At 39.4% G+C, this 19,358-nt stretch overlaps 1 protein-coding gene across 1 annotated transcript in view; it reads left to right on the top strand.

Annotated features, from left to right (window-relative positions):
* PIEZO2 (piezo type mechanosensitive ion channel component 2) overlaps nucleotides 1-19,358 on the top strand; it is a 446,101-nt gene that overhangs the window by 313,481 nt on the left and 113,262 nt on the right. The window contains exons 8-13 of the mRNA XM_077778264.1: nucleotides 4,475-4,637; nucleotides 7,539-7,658; nucleotides 10,703-10,741; nucleotides 11,728-11,866; nucleotides 14,789-14,937; nucleotides 18,447-18,677. Coding sequence (XP_077634390.1) covers nucleotides 4,475-4,637; nucleotides 7,539-7,658; nucleotides 10,703-10,741; nucleotides 11,728-11,866; nucleotides 14,789-14,937; nucleotides 18,447-18,677 — 841 coding nt within the window. The remainder of the gene's footprint in view (nucleotides 1-4,474; nucleotides 4,638-7,538; nucleotides 7,659-10,702; nucleotides 10,742-11,727; nucleotides 11,867-14,788; nucleotides 14,938-18,446; nucleotides 18,678-19,358) is intronic.

Below are 19,358 nucleotides of genomic sequence, written 5' to 3' on the forward strand. Positions count from 1 at the left end.
CAGTGACCTGTAGGATAGTTTTTAAGAGGCTTAACATATGTAATTGGAGTCTTAGAAAAGTATGAGGACAGAAAAATAAATATTTTAATAAATAATGGGCAAGTGTTTCCCCCAAATGTTGAAGTATAAAACCCACAAGTCCAAGAAGTTCCATAAATCTCAATCCAAACAAACCCAAAAAAGTCCCACTGAGGCCCAATATAATTAAATGTGTTAATACCCATGGCAGAAAAAAATATTAAAAGCAACCCAACACAAAAATACAGTAGGTGCAAGGGAACAATGATAAGAATTGTCACGGACTTCTCACCAGAAATGATGTACATTAAAAGGCAACAGGACATCTTTAAAATTCTGCTGAAAAAAAAGAAAAAAATAAAACATCAGTGTATAATTCTGTATTGAAGGATGTATGTGGAAAAAATAAAAGTCAAAGATATTCTGAGAGAAAGAAAAACAGAGTATTTGGCACCAGCAGACCTGCACTACCCAAAACACTAAGGGGTGTTCTTCTGACTACAGAGAAGTGATTCTAAGTAGAAACTTGGAGCTGCAAATAAAAAGCTCTGGAAATAGGATTCTTCTTTTCTCTACCTCTCAATGAATTTTTGTGAAGATATTTTGTCTGAAGCTGCAACCCTTATGTCATGCCCATGAAAGAAAAATCATGAGAGGACAGGAGCAGGGAAAAGAGAATACACCTGACTGATGAATTGCAGACTCAGCCACCCTGGAAACATTCGTATTTGGGCTGTTAAATGGGGTATGAAACACTGATAGAGCAGTCAGTATCAAACTGATCAGAGAAATGGCAATTTTAAGAGCTTCATACATGAGTCTCTGGAATACATTTGCAATGCTTGTGTTTATAGTATTGTTTTTGCATTGATTACATGAATGAAATCTAAAATCTATAATCACTACTTTGAATTACTCTTGAACATGTATTAGTAAGACTACTCTTAGGGTCACCCTTATAATAATTCTGAGTATGGGATGTTTAGAAAACTATTGCAGGTGCTATAGAAGATCCTAAGAACTGCATGACATTGGCTCTTAAGGAGTCTACAACCTATTTCAAGATGCAGGACACAGACATATCAAAGAAGACTAATGATATAAGACATTGTGATCTGCAGTTAAATGAGGACTCTAGATGTAAAATACATCAAAATGTCAACCACACACAACATTTGAGATGGGTCTGGGGAATGAATGGGATTCATATTGGCAGAGATCAACAGATCATGAGAGACAGTAGACAAGGTAGTCTCTCCCAGTAAGAAGAACCAAGAACTTTCAGCAAGAGACTTACTGATCTGTGAGGCTGGAAGATGTTCCAGTTCATGCCCAGCATCTAGCAGGATTTGATAATAACTACAGCCTAATTGCTGTGGTGTATTGCCCATACTCCATATTTCCCAATGGGAGATTTTGCTGCAGTTGTGATGTTACTATTCAGTGAAATTTTGCAGAACTATATGGAGTATTTCTTGAACTGTGAGAAATGACCAAGTATCACATAGGGATCCAGCTGGTGAGTTGTATAACTGGGTAGAATTTTGAAATGGTGTTTCTTAGGGTATATTCTCAGTGTGAGAAGAAAGTATATATGAATGTTTAGGTTATAACCTGAATATACCATCGAGAAACAATTCTCCATTTATTTCTCATTCATATCACCAAATCCAAATATTAGCTCTGTATACTGCTGTTCAAAAAATAGATATCATTCCACCTTGAAATATATGAATCTATATTTTTATACAAGAAAGAAATTAACACCTACCTGCCTGATTAGAAAAGAAATGGACTGGCCACATTGCTTGCAATCTGAAACTGTTTTACGTAGGATATTTGCAAACCACATTTCAACAATTCTAAGTTGAACTGTCATGAGGAGTATTTTCAAGTCTTATACTATCATTTCTAATCCTCATGATATCTTTTCAAGATACATATTTGCAGGTACCTGGGTGGCTCGGTCAGTTGAGTATCTGGCTCTTGATTTCAGCTCAAGTCATGATTTCACAGTACATGGGATCAAGCCCCACACATTGGACTCTGAACTGACAGCATGGAGCCTGCTTAGGATTTTCTCTCTCTTTCTGCCTCTTCCCTGCTTGCACTTGATCTCTCTCTCTCAAAATAAATAAATAAACATAGAAAGTATCTTCTAAAAAAGGTACATACTTATTAGCCTCATTTTCCATGTGAGGAACTTGAGGCTCAGAAAAGTTAAATGCCATATGCAAGGTAACATGGCCAGTAATTGAGGCAAGATGTGAGTCTGTATCTATATTCCTTCTCTTTCCATTGAGCCCTATAGCGTCAGATTATTTTCACGTTTACTATGAGTTCATGCTAAGGCATTTGTAAACTGGTGATCGATGAGGTTATTTCCAGCACGTGTGCGAGGTGTGGGACAAGAAGAGGGAAGACTTGGGAGCTGAGACTTAACTGCTTAATTAAAATAGCAACTTGCAACTAACATTTGATTCTACATCTAAAAGTGTTCAGTCCTGCACAGTGTATACAAGAAATTGATGTTTTAATCTAGGACTGCAAAAGCAATTTTCAGCTTTCCACCACTCTAAGACAGACATACATTTTGTTAGCAAGAAATTTTCTTTCTAATAGTAACTGTAAAAATTCTGTCTAGACCTATAATAAGAGCAAGTTCTAGTTATTTTTTTCTGATAAAATTGAAGAAAGTTTAGTTTCTATTTAGCTTTCTTTAAAATCTATATCGAGCAATTCACTAATATGGCACTTGCCTTGTGAAAGAAAACAGTAATGGCCCTGAGAGGTTTTACAAGTGGTTTTACAAATGACGGACATATAGTCCTTGAAGAGCTTATAACTGAAGGATGTAACATAAAAATTAAAGAGAGTTCACATATGAAAGATACAAACAATAGATAGGAGGCTCACTTTTTGGGTTTTTTTAAATGTTTATTTATTTATTTTGAGAGAGAGAGCTCATGTGAGCAGAGGGAGGGGCAGAGAGCAAGAGAGGGAGAGAGACAATCCCAGGCAGGCTCCGCACTATCAGCACAGAGCTTGATGCTGGGCTCAGTTTCATGAACCATGAGATCATGATCTGAGCCGAAATAAAATATTAGACACTTAACCAACAGAGCCACCCGGGCACCCAAGAAAGATACAAGACTTAGTTAATGTAAAAGTTTTATTCACTTAGTAAAATCCTCGTAGGATAAGTCCATATAAAGTGAATTTCTAAATGAATTATGTCTATACAGTTTCCCATTATCTAATCAGATACATTCTGTTATATATTAGAAATACCATAAAAGTAAATCATTCCAAAATTTAATAAGCCTCATAAAGTTATATTTCAAAATAAATAATTAATTATAAAGTTTTAAAATAATCAAATTGCCCATAAATAAAATTTGGCAGAAATGTATCTTCCAGAAACTCTAGTATATAATATCTGGATTTTATGGCTGAATCACAGAACTGAGTCCAGTTTCAATATTTGCCCAATAACATCAGCATTAGCTGAAGAGCTAATGTTAAATAAATCCTGCTAAAAACAAAATATGTGCTCATTTAGCTGAACTTAGTAACATTTACCACATATTTGACATTTCAGTAATGCAGGGATTTCATAGGGCTGATAGGCAGTTAGAATGTAAATTCTATGGGGACCTGGATGGCTCTGTCGGCTGAGCATTGGACTTCATCTCAAGTCATGATCTCGTGGTTCCTGAGTTCAAGCCCCACATTGGGCTCACTGCTGTCAAACTGTCAGTGCAGAGTCCACCTCAGATCCTCTGTCCCCATCTCTCTGCCCCTTCTCCACTTGCAGTCTCCCAAAAATAAGTAAATACTTTTTAAACATGTAAATTTTAAACAGATGAGCAAGAACTTAATATTAGATTAATGGTATTAATATTACATAGTATTGGATTAGATAGTATTAAATTTTTGAACCAGTGTAAAAGCCATTGGCATAGATTTGGCACACTTGCACACATACTGACATGTATATATATATGATTTCAGGATGTATATTTTATATTATATGTATATTATATAATATACATACATATGTCATTTAAAGATGTAGTTGTATATATAAGAGTAATGAAATATCTAAGGTAGGATGGATTAATCTAGGACTAGCTCATGAGCATATTAAAAACAAGATTTTTTTTTATTTTTTTAATGTCTATTCTTGAGAGAGAGAGAGAGACAGAGTTTGAGCAGGGGAGGGGCAGAGAGAAAGGGAGACACAGAATCTGAAGCAGCTCCAGGCTCTGAGCTGTCAGCACAGAGCCCAATGTGGGGCTCAAACCCACAAACCATGAGATAATGACTTGAGCCAAAGTCGGATACTTAACCGACTGAGCCACCTAGGCGCCCCTAAAAACAAGATGTTTTTATTTTATGTTACAGACGTATCGTTTATTGTATCTTTCTAATATTTTTCTTTGTTTTTAAACAGGTTGTTTGGTATCAAATCAGTCATTCAAACGGACTGTTCCAGCACCTGGAAGATCATAGCAAACCCAGACCTGTCATGGTATCACCATGCCAACCCCATAGTCCTGCTGGTCATGTACTACACGCTGGCGACTCTGATCCGCATCTGGCTACAGGAACCCCTTGTAAGGATAAAAAGGTTTTGGTGATCTTATATGCAGAAGAACCTGGAAACTCCAGGAGAAATGGTTCATTCCTACTAACTAGTGACTAGTCAATGCTATATTCCAAAACAACTGGAGTATTTTAGTTCTGGTGCTTTATTTCAGCAAAGAGCACTATGTGAATACAAGTGCTGTCATAACAAAGCATGCTTTCCCTTTGACATATCTCCACCTGCTGCCGAGAACGGTCCGTGGTATGAAGAATGGAAGGCATTTGCATTGAGCACTTGATGCAAAAGTGCCAGGCCATAACGCTGGGCTGTTCATAGACATCCCACTGAATTCACTACATAACTCTGAAAGAATTAAAATAGGTATTATTCCCATCTTAGAGATGAGGAGGATGAGGTTAGAGAGGTCCATTCGTCTTCGCAGTAGAAATCAGATTCAAACTCACGTTTGACAACAAAGCTAGGGCTTCAGTGACCACACAGCCTGTTATCATGGTGACTGGCGTTTCAGAAATTTCACTGACCTCTGACGTCTGAGAATGGGATAGGGACACCCCAGCTCTCAGCCGGGCCTGTGGCCTTCGAGCACCCCACTGTGATGTCTGGGGACTTGGGGGTCTCCTGCAGGCACAACAGAGGAGTGGTTTATTCCCGTGGGTTATTAACAAGGACATGGTACGTTTGAGGGCAGGACCAGAGTCTGGGTGGCTTCTCTCTTTTCCCTTTCTGTGACAGAAAACCTCAGCCACTTTCATTTTTCCCTGTAATTGACTATAGGAGGCTCAGTTGTAAAGGAGCTGGTTGGCACACGAGAAAGGAAAGTAGTGTAGACAAGGATGGTCACTCCTCTCATCCAGCATCTGTTGGCACACAATGGAGGAAAGTAGTGTAGACAAGGGTGGTCACACCTCACCCAGCACCTGCCAGGGAAGGAACCTCACTGATTGGAAGCCCAGCTGCATGAAGTCACACCTCCTCTCCTGTCCCTTCTAGGTTAGGGCCTTTGAGTGTTCACACCCACAAGACTGTATCTACACATCCATTCAGTCAGTCCATCTGACAGGCAGACAGCAAATATTTACTGAAAGCTAACTCTATCAGACGCTAAGCTGGGGGCCAGGCATAGGACATGCAAGGCAAGGCCACAGGCAAGGCCCCCACTCGGGGGAACTGGACATTCTCGAGAGAAAAAGCAGTCCAAAACAAGTAAGTGGGATCCGAGTCTCATAGCGCAATGGAACTGGGTAAGATGCGTGTCTCAGCCATCCCCGGCAGAACTGCTACCTGCAGAATTGGGGCGCTGTCCCGTCCACCCACCAGATGACCCATCCTCCCCACTGGGCGGGCGGGCTTAGGTGATGAGGGCCACAGAGGCAGCCCTGTTCACAGGGTTCTCATATGGTGTCTTTCTTTGGGCCCACGGATGGCAGCTGCATGTAACAAAATGTTTTATGGGGTCATAAGGAATCTCCATCATTTTGTGGTAATAGTTTTCTTCAGTTCTCTCTGCAAAATTTGAGTGTGCCAGTAAAATGCTCTCAAGTAAAGTAATTGTCTTCATTTCCTCAACAAGCACACAGAGGGTAAAGGATGTGACATATGCACAAATGAAAGTGTATACAAAAGAAATTAAAATATGTTATGGGGATGGTTTCTGAACAGTGTCATATGAGGGATGGAAATTAAGGCATTCAAGTAAATAAGAGTTGCAGGTGTCCATCACTTCCTCTGTAATATCTCAGCACCACCCCCCAGAAGGGCAGGAGCTGTGTACCCCTGTTGTCATGCTTCTGTGGTGGGTGAAGGCTGAGTTATAGTCCCTCAGGCCCATGAGACATTCAGCTTCCTCAGCCTTGGCCATCTGGGGACGAAGGAAGGTAGAGTTAATAGTATTACAGACCCCAGCGTCTAGAGGGGTGTTGGAGAACAGGGCCTAATTCATACCAGCGCCAACATTTCAAGGGGCCTATATTTTAAATGCGCTGGGACACAGCACTTTCTCACTGAAGCATTGATGGAAGACAGGTGGCTGGTTATATCATCGTTCCAGATGCCCTGGCACGCTTCATGAAAAATGTCAGCCATCTATGTGAGTTTTGAGGTAAAAGTCTATAATGCATGTTTGAAAGAGAAAGAGAGAGAGAGAGGGAAGCAGGTGTAGAGAGTTAAATAATATATGGGCTCCCACCTGGCAAGCATGAACTCCCACCCAGGGCATTTGGGTGCTCCCCATGGGTGCTCTCCTCTGGCACACTGGAACCCGGAAATTGAGCACTAAAGCTAACTTCCCTTCCTGCACTCCAGTGTCAATGGTGTGTTAAAGCCATTTTTTGGAGCACTTTTGTTGGGAAACCATATAAATGCACCCAGTGTATTCTGCCCCGTAGAGTCTCTCTCTTTCTTTATCATCTCTTCTAGACCGATTGCCTAATTTAGGCCAGTGTCCCATAAGGTAAGGTGATAGTTTTGTGCATTAGATATGTTCTTCCTTACTAGATGATTCACCTTTAATAAATTTCTTCTTAATTAAAGATTGTCTGTAGCTGGGTTACACAGTTAACTGAGCACTTTTTTGGAAATTCTTCCTTTAAAAACCATATACCTAGCTGTCTTCTAGTACAGTTTGGAATCCACAGTGAGAAGCTGTGGATATTTAACATTAGAGCATATCTCTGTAATTTATGGGGCTTGGGAGGGATCAGGAACATTTAATATTGATGTGCTTAGCATTTACAGGGTGGCATTGGTGTCATGCTTAAAGCACCTGATAAAATCCCATATGTTACATACATTAATTTAAAAAATGGATTGTATCGAGGCAAAGATGAAAAGCTTTCTCTGGGTCACCCACACCACAGAGGGAACTGCTCTGGGAAGCGGAGCTGGTCCTGTGGGTTATTATGTGTCTTAGGTGCAGGATGACAAGACCAAAGAAGAGGACAGAGCCCTGGCTTGTAGCCCCATCCAAATAACGGCCGAGAGGAGGCGAAGCCTGTGGTATGCCGCCCAGTACCCGACTGATGAGAGGAAAGTAAGCCACAAGAAATCAATTTCCATTTTCCTAACTTATTTTGCTACTTTTGTGTTACGTCGCTGGACATGAGTCATGTATCGCGCGCAAAGTCAGATTGCTCATAGTTTATAGAAATAGTTTGATTTTGATGTCTGGGTAGCAGAGAGCTCTATTCTGAGAGGAGAACCCAGTGCTTCCGAAGGAAATACATGGTTCCATCATACCCTGTGAGGACACCATTTTATATTGCAGCACTTTCTACCTCTTAATCCTAAAAAGAAAGATTGTTCTTAATTTTAAAAAATAACTTTGTATTTAAAACTAATGAAAGATAGCGAAGCAATCTGTTAGCCCCTGGCCAGGAAAGTCTCAGTGTTGAAATGCATTGCAGAAAATAATTTCACTGGATTGGGTAGCCAGCCACAGTAATAACTCAAGTAACCCCTTAGAGAAGAACAAAGCAGTCTACATGAATATGATTAAGAATCTCTTACTACTCTGAGGCAACAGTATGGATTGACAAGGAAAAGTGAGTCACAATGGGTAGTTCATATAACCTTTTGATTATTTGTTGACCATTTTGAACTCAACTCAGAGCCATATTGACTTGTTAAAAATTGCCCATTTGCAGTGTGGTAATGACAAATACAAAGTATTTACTTCCTAGCATGTTAGAGAATTGAGGAGTAGATTCTCTGATTTATTTAGTGGCAGGCAAGTTTCTCTAAGGCACATGGTCTTACTCTAAGCATGGCTGTCATGTCATGCCATGTCAGGAGAGAGGGCTAAACAATGAATGAGCTGCCTAAGAGAGCAGACAGTCGTGTGGAGCACGTGTGATTCCCTAAGATGTCTGAGGATTTCCAAGGACCTTTTTTCTCTCTCATCACATCATATGTCAGATTATCCTTCCCCTTTTACTAAAGGACAGATCCAATAGAGGATAGCTCAGGAGCTTTTCAAATTGAGGTCTGTGGACCACCAGGGATTCCTGAGACCCTCACAGGGATCCACAAGCTCAAAACTATTTTTGTAATAATATTTAAACTACATGCATTTTCTCCCTGTGCAGATCTTTGTTCTGATGATACAAAAGCACAGACCAAGGCAGTGGCACAAAGCCCCACAGCCGCAGTCCTGCCCTTCCCGCCATGCTCTTGCAAAAATCAAAGCAGGAAGGCCAGTTACGCTTCTGAATATCCTTGATGAAGCAGAGTTATCAGTTTTCTTAAATCTCCACATTGGAGCTCACATCTTTTTAATATCTCATGTGGCAAAAAGGGAAGTCGCACGAAGTACCACCTCCAAACGAATGATGATGACCATCTTGATGAAAAGCACTTGGCCGGTTGTAGGAAGTGTGGGCTGAACTAGCTGTTGCCCACCGCACACCAGATTCCCTTGACAGAGCCGCTAGGGGACAAATCATGGTGATTCAGGGATGGGTATTTGGCAGATTACTGGAAAAGAAGAGACATGAGCCTATCACTTCAAGGCAAACAACAGACAGCATGTGTTGTCAGTGGTAAAATTTGAACTTCTGAGTGGAAATTAGAATATGAGAAAACTTTTGTCCACTCTTCAGAGCTTGAAAACTTCCCAATACTGAGGACCTCTCTGATGAGATCAGCAGTGGTATTATATTAGCAAATGTGCTTTTTAAGTATTGTGTAATGAAATGTGTCAGTATTTGGTAGACTGTATAACTTACTGGAGCAAATCACCAACATGTGGTACACATCATTGGACTTCAACATAACAGAATGTGAAAAGCTCATTGATAGAATTTCAGATTCGATGTTGCAACAAAACTTCAGGTGACTCCCACTTGTTGAGTTTGGTGTAGTATTAAAAATAAAAGAAAACAAAGAAACTGCCCACAATTGCCTGGCTAGACTTTTGAAATACTCTTTCCTTTTCCAACTGCTATAGCTTGGTGAAGCCAGATTTTCCTCATATACTTCAGCCAGAATAACATCTCCCAACAGCTTGAGCACATGAACCGATATGAGAATCCAGCTGTCTTCTTTTAGGCCAGATATTAAAAAGATATACAAAAGTATAAAATAATACCACTTTTTTTCACTATTTGTTTTTTTAAAATACAGCTGTTTGAATAAAATGATTTGTATCAGAATGTTAAATTGTAAGAAAAATTGAACAAACTAATAACTATTTTTAAATGCCTCAATTTAAATTTCTACCATAGTTGATATTGATGGATAAGAGCCATATCATTAAAACTCTTTGGGACTCTCAGTGGTTTTCATAATTATAAATGAGTCCTGATCCAAAATAGTTGGAGCATCTCAGAGCACACAGAACAGCCAATGCGTATTATTAAAGGAGGGTGCAAACCACCTGGCACTAATATAGTTTAAAAGCACAGTCATTAGGGTATCTGGGTGACTCATTTGGTTGACCATCCAACTTTAGCTCAGGTCATGATCTCACAGCTTGTGAGTTTGAGCCCCGTACCAGACTCTGTGCTGACAGCTCAGAGCCTGAAGCCCGCTTCTGCTTCTGTGTCTCCCTCTCTTTCTGCTGTCTCTCAGAAATAAATAAACTCTAAAAAAAAATTTAAAACACAGTCATGTAATAATTATCTTTGGTCAACAATATGCAAATCTTAAAATAATCTCAACTCACACATTACAAATCAATTTTGCCTTATTATGAAACTTCTATTTCTTGGTAAGTAACTATTTTCAGAATTTTGCAGATGTCTCAAGGGGTCTTAGGAGTATTAAATGAAGCAGCATCTTCTATTAGAACAAAATAATTGAAAAACATGATCAACTTTTGTAGTCACATGGTTTATGACTGGTTTTTTTGCTCCCACAACTAAGTGTTGACATCAGAAGCTGGAAAACAGTTATAATAGAAGCAACATCCAGTTCAATAATTTCTCCCTTTATATGTTGCATGGCAATTTTAACATACTAGCATCCAGCTAGTTGAAGGAATGGATATGTGTATAGTAAAACTTTATAGATATATATAAACATTATGATGCTTTTTGCTTACCTATTAACATTGCTGTCCTGCATTACTTTTTGCAGCTTTTATCCATGACCCAAGATGACTACAAACCATCTGATGTTAGTATATTCTTAGAATTATCATTTATGCTCGTGTAAGTGATGTAAAAGTGATATAAATGGTTAGCTCCTTTGGGTATATTTTAATGATCTATAAAATTTCCATAACTTTTTGAATAAATTTTTTGTAGAAATTATATCTGGTTTATTGCTGTTAAAACCCTAACTCATGAGCTTGTGTATAGCTTGCGTAGAGTAATGAGCTTGCGTATAGTCATACAAAATATATTTAAACTTTTAAAAAGCCATATTGGAGGGTTTGTAAAAGCATTTTGCTCTGCACATAGACCTATTATGTAGTTTGAATAGGAAGTCTTGCATGTTTGTGGTCTCTCTGTCTCTCACACACACTCACACACACAGACACACACACACACACACACGTATATTTATATTGTAAAGCCAAAGAGATGGGGAGGGGGGAGAGGCAAAAAATTGCACTTAGTGTACAAAATGCTTCAACACAGAAATTACAAAGCACAGCAAAGATCTCAAGAGGGGTTGCCAGCTCATGAGATGACGTGAGTCCTATGCACAGATGCACTGGGTGTGGGCAGGGGTGCTCTGGCTGGGGCCTAGGAAAGATCTGGAGTTCCAGTAACTGGTGGGAAGGCTGGGAGGAGAGGCCATCAGAACAGAGGCTGGAGAAGTGATCACACCAGATCAGCAAGGCTCAGCCAGCCTTTTTCCAGGGTTGACACTTGATACTGAGGACAGAGGGTGTCTTGCATGGTGTTTAGCAGAAGTGCAACAAGATCACATTAAATTTTTACTGGGACCACTCTGCGGAAAGTGGATTTGGACAGAGGAATGAATGTATGCAATTCACCTTGCTAAAGCAGATACGTGACATAATCGTTCAGCTTCCATTTAGTTCTTCACTGTTGAGTTATGCCTTCCTAGCATAAGGGAAGGAGGCGGTATGTCCACATTGAAAACCAGAACCGCTGTCACAGCTGTGCCTTTGCCCCGTGCTCCCCCGGCAGGGCCTGCTGGTGACCGTGAATGGCAACCCTGTAGACTACCACACCATCCACCCCAGTCTCCCCATAGAGAACGGCCCCGCCAAAGCCGACCTGTACTCCACGCCGCAGTACCGGTGGGAGCCCTCAGATGACTCCTCAGGTAAGGGGTGCACATCACACCTCAGCTTGGATCTCCTCTCATGCATATGCTCAGCATCCCTCTGTATTTTGTTTATTGTGTATTGCTTTGGCTCTTTTTCCTTTTTAACACAGGCGTTGTCTTCCATGCTCAGTATCATTAAGCTCATTTCCTGAAGTTCTCTATTTTACCTTAGCATATTGCTCTGTGCATTTTATCCTTGTATACAAAATAAATGGTAGAATTGGGACAATCTCTGAAAAATAAAAGGTAAACAATTATTTTAAACACATCAATTTATAGTGTTAAGCCTATGTGTGTATGTTGTTTTGAGTTTTTCTATAATTTGATATGGTAATCAGGTCAACAGTTTTGCTGGTTAATGGATACCTGTTTTCAGAAAGAATTTTTTTGTCTATTAAAAAGAAAAGGAGAGGTCCCAAACTTGTGCTAGGCCTTTTTTCACATTTCTCTCAGCTTATTATGTTGAAGGAAAACAGGCTATTGCTAGAGATGACAAATTGGTGGCTTTGACTTGAGTTATGTTTTGTTTTGTTTTGTTTGGCTTATGCAGCATTTTCTAAAAAGAAAAAAAAAAAGTAACCCACATTTTAAAAGCTGCAGTTCTGAGATATGGAAATTTCTGGAATCCCTTGAAGAATGTGAATATCTGGCAACACTAGCCCCTTGCTCCTGCAAGGCAACCATTGACTGTTGTCACTGCCCTGTCAGGGACCATGTCTATCACCAGGTCATAATGACAGAATTAGCTAAGTTTACTGTTGAGGGAGGAAAAGGCAGAGTACACACAGGCGGCGAAAAAGTGGCTACAAAACTGTACTGCATTTTTCTCTCTATTTATATGGAACTAAACCTAGAGTTGTTCCACCTGATCCTACCTTAAGTAAATGGCAAGCAACTATCTGGCCTGCAACTGGTACATTAAGCTTAATGTATTTTTTTTCATAATTCTTCATCAGGCTTACTCTACTGTACTGTTCTGCATAGTTGTCAGTATGCCCCGAAGTTGCCTCTGACCTGGCATCTATTTAGCAATACAAAGGGGTAGTCGCGCTATCCAGCCTTCCTCAGCAAGGTCAGACCACATTCAGTTCCCTAACCCATTAGCCCACACATACTCCCAGCCCTAGATGGCACGCGCCATCTCCATGGAGCCCCAGGATCTATGAGTTAATTACCCATTTCTGCTTCCTATTTGCGTGTGTTTTAGTTTGCAAGTCGGGCTTAAACCAAGGTTTTCACTTACTGAATCTCTCAAGAAAATCCAGTACTTTCTGCAGTGTGGTCTTCAGTGCTTTGGCATCAGAATGACACAGAGCAGGCCAAGAACCAGCATTTGTGACTTCTAAAGGCTGGGATGCTCAGGTCATAGCCAGATATACTTCTCTTCACACATCGCTAACATAAAAAGAGATGAACAGAATTTTGGCTGCTGACCAGGCACACTCACACATACTCACGTCATGTTGAACTTTCAAAGGTAAAATAAAAGCTGGACAGTTATTTTTGAATTTGAATCTCTATATGCAGACAGTGTTATAATCATAGAGGTAACGCCAGTATCTGTAAAATCCATCAGATTCAGTATCTTCTGCACTGTCTGCAATCTGTAGACTTTCCCTTATAAGCCTCAGCCCCAGCAGTGGAGAGGTGGAAGGCAGCGGGCTTCTGCATGAGGAAATATCAGCCCCTCACTTAGAGGCTCACTTCTGGAGCTGGTGCAAGGTGGTGCGCCTGGTCACTGGTTCCTCAGTGGTTTCTGTTTCCTTGTCATGGTATAGAGCAACTACCTGATGTGACCCAGATATATGTAGCCCATTTAATTTAAAAAAAGAGAACAGAAGGGATGTTTTATATAAATGTGGCACCCATTACTTCATCTTTTAATTCAAATTAGTTTTCCTGACAAGTGGAGGAGGAGCTTAAGGAGAAATCCTTCTTTCACTGCTATGCCTGTACTTTCCTATTTTTTTGGTCCTCTTCTCCTCAGCCCTCTGCACTTTCTCCTGCTTTTAACAGCATTTTTCATCCTTAATATGACTTTTCTGCCTCAGCATGACCTAGGAAACTGTGGGCCACTGAAATTACACTGGCAATGTGGTTGGTTGGTTGGTCCATTGGTTGGTTGGTTGGCTGGTTTTCTGCATCTTCATGATATCCATACTCCAGATAATGCTTGTATTAATTATCTATTACTGAATAACATATTATTCCCAAACCTAGTGGCTTAAAATATTTACTGTCATAGTTTCTGTGGGGCAGGAATCAGGAGTGACTAGGCTGGGCTTCTCGGACTCAAGGTCTCTGATAATGTTGTAGATAAGCTGCTATCTTGGGCTGTGGTCTCATCTGAAGGCTTACCTGAGGAGACTCTACTTTCATATCTACCCATGTAGTTATTGACTGACCTCAAGTTCTTGCTGACTGTCAAGGTCCCTGTCACCTGGGCCTCTTCTTATGGCAGTGTACCATGTGGCAGCTGACTTCTCTCGGAATGAGTGAGAAAATGAGAGAAAGTGCCCAAGGCAAAGTCTTTTCAAACTTACTCCTGGAAGTGATATTCCATTCCTCCTATTTTTTAGAAGCTCATCAAAGGTCCCACCCACACTCAAGGGACGAGGACTACACAAGGGCATGAAAATCAGGAGGTAGAGATCACTGGGGACCATCTTTGAGGCTGAGTTCCATTCCTCTCAAATTGAAATTTTCTTTCTGGGATTTCTGAGTACTGGGTTCCTTTACACTGGCCAGGCAGCACTCACTGAATCTGTTTGAATTTGAAGGGCTTTGTTAGTTGGAAAGGATCTCTCAAGTCTTAAATAAAAGTCTCTGCTAAAACCATATATGTGCTGCAGTGCTTGGGACCCTCATCTAGAATTCACATATTAGCGTGAATAGTTATATAAATTTTTCTCCATCTAGAAAAGAAAGAGGAAGAAGAGGAGGAGAAGGAAGACTTTGAGGAGGAAAGGAGCCATGAGGAGAAACGAAGTGTTAAAGTTCACGCCATGGTCTCTGTGTTCCAGTTTATTATGAAACAAAGTTACATCTGTGCCCTTATTGCCATGATGGTATGTATGAGAAGGGACAGTGACATGCTAGAGAAATGCCTCATCGTCCCCTTGTGGCTGGCACAAATATCTAATCTTTCCAATGTCTTGGCAGGGAATGGTTGGTTATTTATTTTTCCTGGGATCTTTATACTACAGATTTCAAAAATCAGGTTTTGGGGCACCTGGGTGTCTCAGTCTGACTTTGGCTCAGGTCATGATCTCACAGTTTGTGAGTTTAAGTCCCACATCAGTCTCTCTGCTGTCAGAGAAGAGCCTGCTTTGGATCCTCAGTCCCCCTCTCTTTCTGTCGCTCCCCCGCCTGCTCACATGCTCTCTCTCTCTCTCAAATAAATAAATAACCATTAAAAAAATCAGGTTCTGTTCTACTTAACCTCCTTTTAAATATTAATACATTTCTCTCAAATTAGCCTATCAAATGAGACCTTTACCTATTTTGCCAGCTTAAAAAGATCTATTGGGTAGTTTTTCTATGTGATATTAAAGGCCTCCAAGATTAACTATAAACTGCTTTTTACTTCCTTCAGAGGAGAGAGTTACAATCACATCTTATGTTAAATTTCAGTGAAACTCTTCCATCTTAGCTGCAATAAATTTTTACCAATATGAACATCAAGCAGCCAGAGTTCCTAAGAGCTTTTCCAATTTTGAGTGCTCTGTTGATGCATGTTTGTACTCATTTCTAGGTATGTCTTCCATCCCCAGCATTACAGCTTCAAAAAATAATAAATAATAAAAATGTTAATAATAATCCTTTGGCCTAGAAAGAGGGGATACAAGAAAGTCTAATTTGTTTCCTTCCTAAAAACAAGCCTCTATGGGAAATCTGATTTACTTTTTGAGACGCCTAACACTTACCTAACATAAGACTCTTCCACATTTTGTGGTCGATGGTGAGACCCCATGGACACCTTTGATGATAATAAAATGAAAATATTCTATATCTCTGGGGGGGAAAATGCCTGAACATGGTTTCTCCAGGCATCCCCTCAAGATGTCTTCCAAATGAACCAACCTGTGTGTTCAATCAACTTCAGTTTCTCATATGAACAACTGTACATCTGAGAGAGGGGTGGCAAAAAGAAAGCTCCTTGAAATTAAAGATGGTTCCAGGGGTGCCTGGGTGGCTCAGTCAGTTGGGTATCCAACCTCGCAGTCTGTGAGTTTGAGCCTGTATCGGGCTCTGTGCTGTCAGCTAAGAGCCTGGAGCCTGCTTCAGATTCTTTGTCTCTGTCTCTCTCTGCCCCCTCCTGCTCGCTCTCTCTCTCTCTATCTTTAAAAAATAAATCAACATTAACAAAATTTTTTATAAAAAAATGAAATTAAAGATAGCTCATTAGGTGATTGCAAACTCTATTCTNTCTCTCTCTCTCTCTTTCTATCTTTAAAAAATAAATCAACATTAACAAAATTTTTTATAAAAAAATGAAATTAAAGATAGCTCATTAGGTGATTGCAAACTCTATTCTTTAATATTAATTCTGTGCTCTTGGGTGCTTTTTGACATTTTCTACATCATCCTCTAATTTAAACTGTAGCAAAAATCTAATTTTAAACTATTAAATGTAAATGCAATTTACAATTTGGATTCCAAACTTAAAAGAGTATATTCCTTTCTTCTCTCTTCCTAAAAACAAGCCAGTTTGGTGTTTTTTATTTATTTACTTATTTATTTTTCGTAAAGCAATAGAGGTTAAAAAGAAACCCAAAAAACCTTGAATACACATTTTGCTACTTAGTAGAAAAAAATCTATTGTAAAAACAACATAAGAGAGCTGATCATTTATCAAAGCCATGGCCCTGTCTGGTGCCATATTCATTGTTTTCATGGAGCCATAATATTAATGTTTTAAAAGTGCCTGCCTTCCATGGAAGTGCCCCATGTGGCAGATTGTTAATCCCAGACAGAAAGAGTAGTCCTGAGGAGCCAAATTTGTTACAGTGATACTTGTATTTATTCAAAAATATAAAGTCGAAATATACTCAGCTGTCAAACAGTCTGGAAACCAAACATAGTGCAGAAGTATCCCAACTACCACAACTGAAAGGCATATGTCACTTAAGCACTAAACAGGAAAGAGGTTTTAAAAAATTCCTCATAACTTGTTTTTCTTCCTCTTCCACCCTCACCTTCCCAAGAATAGAGTGCAGGGGAACAGATTTGCTGGACTTGTAATATCTGTGGAGATTATTTTCCTGGATCACACCCAAATGAGTGACAGTCACATCTGCATTTCATGCTGGGATAAACGCATTACATACACTACTTAATGCAAGTGCATTCACTGTTACCTAACCTTTGATAAACAGTATTTCCAAGAAATAATATTTTCTTGAAAATAATTCAGACTTGTTAATAGTTATCAGTCACTCACCGAATTTTAATATAAGCAAATTTAATCTCCAGTTTATGTTTATCATACGTTTCAACCAACAAGTTTAAATAAATTTTAAATAAATTCACCACTTAAAAAGCTAGCTGTCCTATAGGACAAATTTGCAAATTACTGAGAGGAAGTATTTATTTGTTTGTTCCATGTTGATTTCATTTGTCCTAATACTTATCTATCTATTTTCCAAAAGCAAAACAGGCTTATAAAACATTTTGGACTTTCCAACCAACTCTTGGTAATTTGTGATATCGGGAATACAGTTGATTTCAATTAACCTCAAATATGTCTAGAAAATGTTTTTGAAGGTCTTTTCACAAAAATTTGGTATCAGAGATCATGGTAAGAAAGGATAAATATCCTAAAGTTAATAATATTCTTGAGCTTGATTTAAGTATTATTTTGGTAGCTCCCTTTGAGATACATTTCTGATTCTTTGCAAGTTTAGTGTGAATGGAAGATGTATCATTCATCCAGTGGGTCTGATGGCTCCTTAGTCCTACCCCTTATAGGACAGAAGCTGAGGCTGGCCTTTATATGAATTTGGTTTTATTGTGTGGAGTGTGCAGAAGCCGAAGAAGCACCTTTCTTGTGTAAAGTTTCTAAATCCTATCATGTATATCTTCTTGGATAGTCCAAGAGTGATCTCTGAGGCCCAGCTTACGTGCTTACCCTGGTGATCCCCACAGCTTCCATTTCTATGGCCACATTTCCTTGGCCCTCTTAAATAACTTAAATAACTTCCAAGCTAGTTTGGAAAGAGAAGGGAAAGAGCCCTTGCAGTCACTTTTAATACTGCATAATAGGGTGTATCTTTGTATCTTTGTACCTAAAGTGAAAAAGATTTCGAAGGAAGAACCCAACCCCCTCCACTTGCCCTTGGCTCTGTTCTCTGCAGGAAGTTAAAAAATAATGTTCTTCTCAGTAAGATCAATCTTTCTCTTCAGTTCCCTCCCTATGCCCCAGGTTGGGATATCTCTCCATGATTTCACCTCTCTCTCTTCTCCTTAGTTTAAATATTCTTGACTTTTTCCTTTTAGATAACTTTTAACTTACCAGAGCGGGGGGACTATACACTGTAGTGACCATGTTATGTTTCCTCTTCCTTTCTCCCTCGAGGCCTGGAGCATCACCTATCACAGCTGGTTGACTTTTGTGTTGTTGATTTGGTCATGCACCCTTTGGATGATTCGCAACAGAAGAAAATATGCCATGATCAGCTCTCCGTTCATGGTCGTCTATGGAAATCTGTTGCTGATATTACAGTATATATGGAGTTTTGAACTTCCTGAAATTAAAAAGGTCCCAGGATTTTTAGAAAAGAAAGAGCCAGGAGAACTTGCCTCGAAGGTAGGTGAACAGGAAAATAAGAAAACAAAAACATTGAAACAAATCCACAGTAATCATAATAAGCCTATCCAGGGGCAGACTCCAAACACAGACTCCAAATATTCAGTGCTTTACAAAAATGAATACACTAAAAGCTCTAAAAAGTAACTCACATTGCTTAGAGTCTCCATAACTTAAACGTGAATAAATATTACACCACACTTTTAGATTTTATTTAAAATAACAGTGCTTTCCACTGAAAGGAAAAATATAGTCTGTTATGTTTTAATGTCAATTACAGTGTGGTACAAATTAGAGGGGGAAATAGGAAAATACGGCATAAAATGTATCAAAGGGTTAAAGGGCTTTCTTTGATCTCACTTTGCAAAGCAGGCTGAACATATTGCTGTTACAGACAATCACCGATTATTAATAAAAACATTTTTTCTTCAATTATGCCTTAAAAACACTGTTAGCAGTAAAACTTAAATAGGACACTTACTTTCTTCCTTCTGTGGATTATATAACGTGCCTTCATTTGTAGTGAGAAAGCTCATGATCTTTCACTACTCATTATTTTCATGCCCCATTTTAATAGTTTTCACTTAAGAAGATTATAAATTGCCCCAAACTTCTATTTTGTGAACAGAATGGCAGACGCTAAACACATTCTGTTTGTGTTGATGACTTTGCGGTAAGACT

The sequence above is a fragment of the Crocuta crocuta genome, unplaced genomic scaffold (genome assembly GCF_008692635.1).
Source record: "Crocuta crocuta isolate KB4526 unplaced genomic scaffold, BGI_CrCroc_1.0 scaffold26, whole genome shotgun sequence".
Lineage (NCBI taxonomy): Eukaryota > Metazoa > Chordata > Mammalia > Carnivora > Hyaenidae > Crocuta > Crocuta crocuta.